The sequence below is a fragment of the Leptidea sinapis genome, chromosome 17 (assembly GCF_905404315.1).
Source record: "Leptidea sinapis chromosome 17, ilLepSina1.1, whole genome shotgun sequence".
Lineage (NCBI taxonomy): Eukaryota > Metazoa > Arthropoda > Insecta > Lepidoptera > Pieridae > Leptidea > Leptidea sinapis.
Window position 1 is genome coordinate 2,284,472 of NC_066281.1, and position 12,224 is coordinate 2,296,695.

Here is a 12,224-nt window from a genome sequence, read left to right on the forward strand (position 1 = left end):
CTCACTGGGCGCAGCATACAGGTCGTTATCGACGGTTATTGCTCGAATCCCAAGCCCGTGAACGCTGGAGTGCTCCAAGGCTGTGTGCTATCTCCCACGCTGTTTCTTCTGCATATCAATGATATGTTGGACACCGCCAACATGCATTGCTATGCAGACGACAGCACTGGTGATGCCGTATACACGGGCCATGCAGGTCTCTCTCGGGAAAACGTCGACCAGTGCCGGGAGAAACTTGTGTCTTCTATCGAGTCCTCTCTCGAGAATGTCGCGGAATGGGGTAAGTTGAACCTTGTCCAATTTAACCCCCAGAAGACTCAAGTTTGCGCATTTACCACTAAAAAAACCCCATTTGCCGTATCACCGCTCTTCGAGAACACTTCCCTTAAAGCCTCTCCTAGTATCGGAATAATGGGTCTCGAAATCTCGAGCAATTGCCAATTCCGTGGCCATTTGGAGGGCAAATCCTAAGTGGCTTTAAAGAAACTGGGCGCCATAAATAGAGCACGGCAATACTTCAAGCCGGCCCACATTCTAGCGCTCTACAAAGCGCAGGTCCGGCCTCACATGGAGTATTGCTGTCATCTCTGGTCTGGCGCACCCCAGTATCAGCTCGATCCATTTGACCGCGTGCAACGCAGAGCAGCTCGAATTGTCAGGGACCCAGTACTCTGTGAACGGCTGGATCACTTGGCGTTGCGTAGAGACGTCTCTTCATTGTGTGTCTTCTACCGCATTTATCACGGGGAGTGCTCCGAAGAGCTGTTCAACCTGATTCCTGCCGCCGAATTTCACCTTCGCACGACACGCCACAAGTTACGATATCATCCCCACCATCTGGATGTGTAGCGGTCCTCCACAGTGCGGTTTTCAAGGAGCTTTCTTCCTCGTACCACGAAGCTGTGGAATGAGCTTCCTTGTGCGGTGTTTCCGGGACGATACGACATGGGTACCTTCAAGAAAAGCGCGTACACCTTCCTTAAAGGCCGGCAACGCTCTTGTGATTCCTCTGGTGTTGCAGGAGAGTGTGGGCGGCGGTGATCACTTAACACCAGGTGACCCGTACGCTCGTTTGTCCTCCTATTCCATAAAAAAATAAAATAATAATAATAATAATATATTTTAGAAAGCATGGGAACGTAAGTATAGTTTTGTCTCGTCACTCGTGGCAAAAATGTACATTATAAGTACGGAGAGTGTAAGAACGATGTAGTTTAAATGGAAAATATATGTGTAATGAGCATAAGGCATAATAATATCATATAGGTACCCAATATCATTATAGCATGAAAATAAGTGTACTAAACAGTTCATATAATTTAAATTTCGTATTAAAAATTCAAATGTGTTAATTAATTCAGAAATAATGTAATATTATTTCTAGTTACACAAGCAAATAAACAATGTCTCCTTACAATACTTATATTCAATCTTAATATTGCAAATGTGATAGTATGCATGTTGGTCCTTTCAAATCAAAATGTATGCAGGTTTATATGAGTTTTGTATGAAGACAGTCAATTGCTCTGAGCATCTAACGCTGTCGCATATTTTAAAAGATGACTTAGGACTTGGAGCTTACTATATGGACTATTGGTCATTTATTTTACTTGGGCTAGAAGTTGAAAATAAATATAAATTTTGTTAAATCCCGAATAAATATATCGAACATATGAACTACTTCTAAATATGTTGAAGTTTTCGGAGGAGAGGTTACTTTATATATGGATAGTTTATCGAACAAGACCTCTGAGCCTTTCTATTCATAATTAAAAGATGGAGTACTTTTCAGGAGATAAGTTTGACTTTAAAATATCAGTCGGGCAGCTAACTACGACTTAGTAATTATTGTGGTGAGCCTTCGCAAAAGCCATAATAGAATATCTTTTTAATTCATTTCTTGACATAGAGTAGATAACAGCTGAAAAATCTTAGTGTAAATTGTTTAATGTTAATGTCATTTTAGTGTCAATCTAACATGGCTTTTTCAATTCGTAATCCAACAACCATCAATTTTACTTTGATGTTGAACTTTCTATGCCTATAGTCGGTCCATTAATTTCTGAATTATTAGTGTTTCGCACAGAATTTAATCTAAGTGCAGGTAATGGGAAGGCTGTTTGAGTGAAAATGAAGTCCGTTGCGGCTTACATTCGCAGTTTATTAGGATGGTGTGAAGATGATGCTCAAATAAGAACTCCTAACAAAAGATTCAGGTATGAGTGGTTTTACATTTCGTGTTTACAACGTATTAGTTATGGCGGTAAAGTCGCTACGGAAGCATTAATTTAGTAACTAAAATATTTAAAATGATTAATGTACCATTGAAACAAGCTCGCAAGTTCTGGATGTACGTTTTGTAGTGTTACCTATTACCAAAAATTACTTAACATAACGTACAACCCTAATTATTGTTTTGTTTTAGGTCTGATCCCGATGAAGTGTGGCTTGACGAACAAGGTCCCAAAAGATTGAAAAACATACAGAATACAACTTTTCCTGCTATGTCTTCAAAAGGTTTTAAATGTGCAATTTATAAATAGTAAATATAACTTTTTGTAACAAACTAAGTTTTCATACATTTCAGATATTATATTAAATGAAGACAGGCACTATAAAAATGTAAGATATGTGCCCATACAATTAGACGGTAATCATCCCAGTACATCTACTCCTTACATTAACAGTGGAACTGAGAGAAATGTACCAATTCAGATAGTAGGTAGAGCACAGAACGGATCCACAACTCCCTCAAGAAAACCTAGAATTCATACTCCTATTCATCCAATTAAGGCTGTTCTTGTTGATGAGGATGATGATGATGATGAAGAGGTAATTTTAGTTTATTTATTTTTGTTATTGTATAATAGTTCTAAAGGATTGGTAATAATTCTAATTCATATAATCAAATTGTCATTTGTTTTAACTTCAACACATATTTCTGTTACTATTTATTTTATACTTATTCAAAAACCACAGCCAGGACAAATAATATTATTTATGGTGAAGGTTTATATATTTAATTGCCATTGTCATAATCCGTCCATCAGCTCGTTTACTGTTAATGAGTTTTGCTATTCTTCCCCTATTATTGTAGATTATCTAGTGTTACTTTTAGCCAAATCCTAAGTTCAATGTACCTGTTACACTCTCATCATGTTCTATTGACTGTAATGTATTTTCAATCCATTTCCATTTTTGTGATATGGCATGTGGCTGCACCAGTCGGGCGCAAATTATTTCGCCAATGTCGAGTGGAATTGAAGAGACACATTATGAATAGAAATTTTGTATGAATTTCATATGGATAATTTATAAGTGGCAGGTTTTTTGAGTATAGCGTTATTTTATATGGTTAGTTTCTAGCCTGGAATAACACAATATTATACAAAATACACTCTACATTACATATTTACAGCTTTATATTATTATATTTCACATATTTACATAAAAAATTACAATATGGACTAAACACAGATGTTAACAAACATTCAACATTTACTGGACGGGAATGTATTTTCTATGTATATGACCACAAAATGTGGCAACTCATTACTTTCGAGTTTTGGCCTTCACATTAATTCAAACATGATTTAGCAGCAAGTCTGTGCTCAGTACAGATTAGTACTATACAACATGACTAACACATGTCTGGGGCCCTGGTGTTGTGAATGTTCTTGGATGGTTGACTCACCACTTCCCATCACGAGAATATCACAACCATTTCCCCCCTCTTATATAAAATAAAAAATACATATTTAACAGCTACATACCATACTGTATTCATTTGTTTTGAATTTAAGGATTCTTAACATGAGTATCAATATCAATAATTTGTGGACCCACAAACTAGTTTGACTCTTATTAATAATAATATGAAAATGCTAAATACTTATTCATTATTTGTTGTGTATTTTCAAATGCTAGCTGTATATTATATGTGATATGTTCTTATCAGTCATAAATACAGTTTTTAAAGTAAAACTTTTATTACATCACCTCAAATTTTTGGAGTTTACTCCTTAAGAATCAATTTTCATATAAGGCGCCCGGTATGAGAAAAATATGGAGAGTAAAACCTACTCATCAAATGGGATAGTAACATTTCTCGCGCACCTTTCACTTTTCAGTTTTAGTGTGTGTGTGTGTGTGTATATATATGTGTGTGTAGCCAGCATACACAGTATACTGCATGATATCTTACGCATGTAGTATAATATACCTATTAGGATGTGCCAAAATGTAACTTCCTTGATGGACCTTTTAAAATCGGAATTTTGAGTTCCGCTTTTAACAGGAGTTGTGTTTGGGCATTTCCTGACATATTTTGAGCATTAAGGATTCATTTCATTTTTATAGGAGTTTTGTTTGGGCAAATTTTGAAATTGCAGCAAAAATGCCTAAAGCTAATGAGTAAACTCCAGTTGTGTGTCGAGCTCACACTTTTTTTACCCATATATTGCATGTTGCATTACAATATGATACAATTACTATTGTAATAGGGGTGAAGTTGTATCGTTAATTTCAACCAGGTACTTTCAAGTCGGTTTGGTTGCGTGGTCTATGGTACCAGATTTAAGCTCTGGTTCCCAAAAGGGAGAGTATGTTCAAACCCATTACCTGACAAAGGCTCATTTTATTAAATTATATTTTTATTTTATGAATATGTAAATCATAACATATATGTTTTTTTTTTTTGCTGATATTAGTTTCTTATTTTGTGACAAAAGAAGTTTTGATGATCACTGGAGTGTCTGTTTAAAAAGAGATGACACAAACAAGATATTCACCTCATGGTAGGTGATACATGCTGCCCATTACTTTGCTGTGTCACTCATGGTTCTTGATGAACCCAAAGCTTTATGCAGGATCACAATTGCGTTCCACACACTTTCTGACATAATATTATGTTGTCCTTTGACTGCAGTCACCCTTCAAAGTGAAACAATAATGCTTGCACTTTTCTAGCGCCAGATGCCAGACTGTGGTACCAACTATGGTTGCCAACCATACTCTAGAATAGAGTATTGTAGTCTATATCATGTAGGTACCCACTATCTATAACACTAATAGAGTATGCTTTAAACACTTGTTTACACAATGCAATAATATGCAAACCCATTCTATTTTTATAATTTTATCCTATTTAAATCTTATATATAAAATTCTCGTGTCACAATGTTCGTTCCCGTACTCCTCCGAAACGGCTTGACCGATTCTCATGAAATTTTGAGTGCATATTGGGTAGGTCTGAGAATCGACCAACATCTATTTTTCATTCCCCTAAAGGTTAAGGGTGGCCCACACGATTTTCACCCATCTACGATCAACAATTACTTTTGTATCGCGATTTTAATATCGGCAATACAACGTTTGCTGGGTCAGCTAGTATTTTATAAAATAAATGATACTTTTTTTTGGAAGTACGTAGGTGGTAGGTACTCTTTATTTACCTCCATAAGAAACAAATATACCTTCGTACGACACACCACAAATTAGGTTATCATCCCCAACATCGAGATGTGTGGCCTCGGTGCAAAGGTCCTGCACAGTGCGGTTTTCAAGGAGCTTTCTTCTATGTACTACAAAGCTGTCTAATGAGCTTCAGATTGATACGATAGGTACCATCAAAAAAAGCGCGTACACCTTCCTTAAAAGCCAGCAACGCTCCTGTACCTCTGGTGTTGTAAGAGAATGTGGGTGGTTGATCACTTAACACCAGGTGACCCATATGCTCGTTCGTTCTCCTTTTCCATAAAAAAAATTCTCTATTTCTTCTAATAAGACTTGGCAACCAAGTAGTACAAACCTAGCTGCAATATTGTGCTAAAAAGCCTCAATATTAGAGAAGTTGTAGTACTTCAAGAATTACATGAATTTGTTATCTGATGTTTGAACATGCAATACTTACAATTAATAAACACTTGTTTATTATCTTGATTTACTCTGATTGCCCCATGTGCATTGCCATTGCCAATATTTGTCATAGCAACTACAGTAACAATCGAAATAAATAATCCAGGCTATAATTGTTTTTATTATTCTTCACAGGTAACAATAATAGAGTCAAAACCCCAAACAAATAAGCCCAAGGAGGTGTACTTGACTTTGGATGATGATGATGAAAATCAGACTGAAGATGACGACATAATTTTTGTTAAAAAGATATCAAGCCCACCAATTAAACAATACAAATTCTTTCCAAGCAAAAATGTTGGTGTACGAGAATTTAGTGATACCAGCGGGGTTAAGTATAAAATGATTCGACACAATAAAGATCGAAATACTGCATCGTCAAAAGTATACAGTCCTATAAGAAATAATTCGAAAATTGGTAAATTATATAAAAAACAACCAACTATACCCTTGCCAAATTGGGTCAAAGAGAGGGCTTCCATAAATTCGCGTGTAAAAAATTCGTATGAATTAAATGGAAATACACAGTCTACATTATTAAGATTGTTTAATATAGAAGAAAAGAATAATTTTAGAGAGTTAATTAAGAAAGTTGCTGAAACCAATAAATCTTTCCAAGCTTACAGACCTATTGATATTATAAATCTAGCAGATGAATCTGCTTCATATAGATTAACAAGAAAGACGCAGAAAAGTTCCCTCAATGAAATTAAACAATTACAAAAGGATATTAAAGTGGCTAATGATAATGACAGTGAATATGATCCAATCACAGTGACCTCAATTAATTCTGAATCTGATGTAGATATAATACCATCAGAATCTTCTACTGTATCATCTGTCAGAATTGATCCTATAAATACATTAAAAGACTCTTATAATGACAAAAGTGTCACATCCAGTGATTGGCTACAAAAGTTGGAAACAAAATATAGGAAAAAGAAACAGGAGAATCAGGAAAAGTTGAAAGATGCAAGCAATGAGTCAAATATTATATCAAAAGTAAATTTTGAATGTAACCTAGCACAATTGAGGCATAAGTTAAAGTTTGACTTGTGTATACCTGAGAGTTTTATTGAGGAGGAACCAGCTAAAGTAGAATTACCTCCATTAACAGCCGAACAGGAGAAAATTGTAAGCAAGGCTTTAGGTCCAGGACCGGCCGGACAAGTGGTCATTGAAAAGTTTAGTTTAAGAATAACAAGGTAATATTGGCATTTAATTTATTAACTCAATTTAAATTTGCACTTGATTAACTTTGTTTGTGACATTAGAAGAACAAAAAAGCATTTATGTTATGTAACGACAACCACTGACCTAATAACAGGAACCACAAAGGCCTGGCTTTTAGGTTACTAAACTTGCTTTTTTGACAGTATCCATTTCATATCAACTTGGAACCAAGAATGTTTATTCCATTATTTGGTTGTAAGTGGAAGTTAACATTTTTATGTGAAAAATTCAGCTGCTCATTCATAATTAAATAATTATAAAAATACCACACATAGATATGGGTCAAGATTGTGACATGTGGAAAGATGGTGGATTCCAGTGTCGGGAACCACTTCAGCAGCTCTCTGTCTTATACAAATAATATCTTGATTCAACTCTCATAGTGACATCTCAAGTCAATTTCCTAATATGCAATTACTGGGGTCGGGCAGGTTGTCAGCTGTAAAGTAGATCCTGTAGAACCACAACCTGAGAGTTGAACAAGACATAACCAGAACCTTGCGTCACTCGAATGGTTGGATCAGTTGGGTCGCTTGACGGCTTGGATGGAACTCGAGTTCGTTCATAAATTTTGTTCAGAGCAATTGAATTGAACAAGGTGTATTTTACTCCAGACCTTGTTATAAAAAAACCTTAAGTTAACAAACAAACGTTACAAACCTTAAGTTTTGCCGGTGGGAGTTTTTTTATTCACCCCTAACCTCCACTTAATAAGCAGTGAGCATTCTCCTATCCACTAGTGGTCGCTCGGAGGAGAGTTAAAATAGTAATTGAAACTAGTCGCCAGAGCTATTATTATATATTCATTTTTAATGGAACAACAAATATATTATGGATTAATTATATTTATATAGAACAAAATGTTACGTATTTTATTTTGAGACTATTTCATTATATTAAATGATTTATTAAACATTTTCAGACGTGATCTCCAAACACTGTCGGGCCTCAACTGGTTGAATGACGAAGTAATAAACTTCTACATGAACCTACTGATGCAGCGCAGCCAGGAAAAAAAAGATCTACCGAAAGTATATGCCACAAACACTTTCTTCTATCCAAAGCTAATGCAGAGTGGACAAGCCGGGCTCAAACGCTGGACACGAAAGGTATTTGATCTTTTATTTATTATTTTATGTTAAGCTGGAGAAAATAAGCTGTAAATGAGTTAACAGTGTGCATTAGAGCGTTTAGCAATAAATAATTTGGGTATATATTTTGAGTGTCATGGAAAACCAATAAGTATTGATGATAGAATAAAAAATGTACTACAACTTTGAAGAACACAATATTATTTACAAAAAGTGTTGTGACAGTGTATGTATATGTGTTCTTTTATTTTTAAAATTTAATTAAAATGTCACTACTACATGCTCAGTCCTGTGTGTACGCGGACAAAGTCGCGGGGTATCAGCTAGTCTTAAAATAATTATCTGCCACTTTCAGGTTGACATATTTGCCCACGACTTGATGGTGATCCCCGTGCATTTAGGAATCCACTGGTGCATGAGCATCATTGATTTTCGAGAGAAGAAGATATCATACATGGACAGCATGGGCAGTCCGAACAATAAATGTTTGGATGCTTTACTTAAATATCTGAGAGACGAACACCAAGATAAGAAGGGCCAGCCCTTTGATGACAGTGGGTGGAGCACTGCTAACTTAAAGGTAATTTTTATTATTTTTATATAACCACTCTTATATTATAAAAAAATAAGCAAACGGGTAAGAGGCTCACAGGATGGGGGAGTGGTGTGGCAACCGTCCATGGACATCCACAATAACAGGTCTCAAGAGATGCGTTATTAGTAATATTAATATTTTTGCAGGACATTCCACAACAAATGAATGGCAGCGACTGTGGCATGTTTGCATGCACGTTTGCTGAGTTCAGCACTCGGAATGCGCGCTACACCTTCACACAGGCGCATATGCCCTATTTGAGACGAAAGGCTGCATTGGAAATAGTGCAAGGCAAACTCTTATTGTAACTTAGATCACGCTGAAAACATCCGGAACTCAGGAACCTACTAGATCAACAGAATAGCTGGATGTTGGACTGTTTGATTGGAATAAAAGAAATCAATTTTTATTTTGGATGCAGCACAGGATAATGGCAATGTCCAAGATCTGATCTGCCACTTGTTACCGGGCAGTAACTAAGCATAGAATATATCACAATGTATGAGAGGAAAATGTATTGCAGTAAATAATACACTATATATATTAATATTGATGAGACTTGGCAACAAAAGTGTCTGTGAATTTTCCTGAGGTTATATGAAATATTGTTATTTTATGATGTACCATTTCAATATTGAACATGAAGCTGCTAACATTGGTAAAAACTGAGAATGTACAATAATAAACGTCATTGCTGTGAATTTGGAGCTAAAATTGAGATATTGAGAATAGATCATAAATTACATCGTAGAAGTTGAAGTATTGGCTACTTGACTGAATGACAAAGATATGTGTGTTTAGAATAACTTTAACATCTTCAAAAATTTTCATCTTTCGTAACAACAATTGTAACTTTGTGTCAAATATTACGTTGTCGGTGTTTTGAATAATAACAGAATAAATGTGCTTGACCCAGTAGTGTAGTGGATTTTTAGTGTTGTGTATAAATTATTGTCATAAGTAGTAATGGTAAGATTGAGGTAGTGTGTTACAGTTTTGGATAAAATAACTTATTATACATATATATGCATACACAGAACCGGATAGCAACTAACATAAATATTAAGGGTATGTTCCGATATGCACTGCGACCACTGTACAGTGTGACGTAAATTTAGTATACTGTGAAGCCGTTCCTTTATAGCCAGTTATACTGGTTACTATTTAAAACGGAACGCAATCCCGTATACTGTCAGCCGAATTTTTTGACGCAGCATTCCAATGAGTGTATTAAAATTTTCTAGTTCATTAAAAAAAACTGTTGTTGGAGTATTGTCAAATTAAAAATATTTGGGATTAAACTGGAGGTATTGTTTATAAAATGTTAGGCAATCGAGTGGTTTTGACTGATCACGTGATCAAAGTACTGCGAGTACCTTACCTCGAAAACGCCAGTGCTCACAGTAGAATATGGCGGCGACTTATGACGTCATATATTTCCTGGGGTACTGGCAGTCCATAACGGAATGATTTAATGTACAGTGATAGCACTGTGCAGTGCTCGCAGTACATATCGGAACATACCCTAAAGCAAGTTATTATTCCAAATAGCCATTTAATTCTCATCGCAGAAACTAAATAGTTCAGTCATTTTAAATCTTATGACACAGGTTAAAGTTGAAATAATATAGACATATTATTTCGTTTTTTTATCAAATTATTTAAACAAGGACATTACTTAGTTTAAGGTAATTTAAATGTACATATGTGATTGAAACGAACTTACTTGAAATACATTTAAGATATTAATTTGAATGAATAAATTGCAGTCTAGTTGCTTTTTGAAATTCTTTATTGTGGAATTAATTACTTTAACAATAATTGGACGTAGTTAAGCAGAAAGGACTTAAACCACACAAAGGCACTTTTAAATTATAGCTGTGTACATATTCGACCTTCAGGAATAAGCTGACATACATATTCCTGATCTTGATGATAGCTTAACTACGTACAATTACTTTAAAAATATCTCTTTAATAAATTAAAATTCTAATTAAAAAAACCGCGTCTATATGTACTTTGAAAAATAAACAAAACCGAATAGAAGCTTCCGAACAGAGTTAATACTTTCACAGAATAGTGTCACCTTCATTGTCATTCAATAAAACTTAGAGTACCTACATATTATATATATATATATATATATTACTAGCTGACCCGACAGACGTTCTGTAGATATTAAAAAAAAGTACTGTTTTATAGGAATTTGCAAATAATATTTCAAAACATCAAGAATTAGTTCGTAAAAAATGCTCCCTGTTGTTATAATGAAATTGTTTCACGGTCAAACTGTCAAACCGTGCGTCAATAAATTCTCTCAGAAAATATATCCATACAAAACAAATAACGAAAATAAAAATAATCATGGGTCCCAAATCAAATTAAAAACTATCCAATCTCTCAAGTTGGACTAAACTGCAGTCCATGAAGTAATCCTCATTAAAATCCATTGATTAGTTTAGGAATCCGTAGTAATTTATGTATATTAAGATTATATACTGAACGATAGGAAAATTAAAGTCTAGTTACAGAACATTAATTCATAAAAGGGTTAAGAAAATATGGTCACCAACATATGCAATCTCTGTTCACCATTCGTGGAGTAACTTTTATTGATAAAACAGTAAGATTTTAGTCATATATTAAAGGTATAGCATTGCTCGGAAAGTAACTAGACTACTTAAAACATCTCAATTGGTTAACGGCCGTTCCCAATATTCAGTGTATCTCCGGTTGTGGCCTGCTTGAGATAAAGAATCCTAACTATCGTTGACTTTTCTGTCCCAATAAACTTTTCGACGGTAACTCATCCGTACACGCTGTCTGTCAATGGAACGACGTATAGCTTACCAGGGATAGAAGTTTGTATGGAGATTGCAACAGTGAACTGGCGATAAGAATGACTTATCGGGTATATTGGGACAGCTTCAGATTATTGACAGCTAATTACTGACAGTAGAAGGTAGTAATCTATCTGTAGATAGTATATTGGGAACGGCCGTAAATCTGTTGTGCTCCTTGATCTAATGATATATTTTTATTTGATAATAGATAATTAAAAGCATTTGCATTATAAAAACATGAAAACTGATATAATTTATATAGCTATTAGTATTTTTTTTTTCCAATTTAAGGACACAAGAAGCTATATGACAGAGTTTTTGTACTTTTTGTTACAAATGCGATATATCTGGTAACATTAAGTTTATCAATGTTAACATTTATCATTTGATTTTAAATATCTGTCGTAACAATATCTATTTATAATTAATTGTAATAATAGTTTTAATGTTAAAAATTCCAACCAACATCAACCATATAATATCTGATAAGCCTTTTCTATTTAATTATAATGTTTTTAAAACTTGTCATGTATTTCATTTGATAAC

General features: G+C 34.7%; 1 protein-coding gene across 2 annotated transcripts; it reads left to right on the plus strand.

Annotated features, from left to right (window-relative positions):
• Positions 1-1,986: 1,986 nt before the first annotated feature.
• LOC126969093 (sentrin-specific protease 1-like) lies at positions 1,987-10,975 on the plus strand. Of its 2 annotated transcripts, none has more exons than XM_050814397.1 (7): positions 1,987-2,216; positions 2,426-2,517; positions 2,588-2,832; positions 6,052-7,121; positions 8,072-8,258; positions 8,596-8,820; positions 8,982-10,975. In XM_050814397.1, exons 1-7 carry the CDS (start codon positions 2,131-2,133, stop codon positions 9,141-9,143), a joined length of 2,067 nt encoding a protein of 688 aa, XP_050670354.1. In that variant the 5' UTR covers positions 1,987-2,130; the 3' UTR covers positions 9,144-10,975. The 2 variants fall into 2 exon arrangements, with proteins under 2 accessions (XP_050670354.1, XP_050670355.1); XM_050814398.1 differs by having other exon boundaries at positions 2,606-2,832.
• Positions 10,976-12,224: the final 1,249 nt, after the last annotated feature.

Bases quoted from the DNA above. Each gene is read 5' to 3' on its own strand.
- LOC126969093 (XM_050814397.1), top strand. From the start codon at position 2,131: ATGAAGTCCGTTGCGGCTTACATTCGCAGTTTATTAGGATGGTGTGAA. The intron at 2,217-2,425 runs GTATGAGTGGTT...GTTTTGTTTTAG, and splicing joins ACTCCTAACAAAAGATTCAG to GTCTGATCCCGATGAAGTGT. The intron at 7,122-8,071 runs GTAATATTGGCA...AAACATTTTCAG, and splicing joins TTTAGTTTAAGAATAACAAG to ACGTGATCTCCAAACACTGT.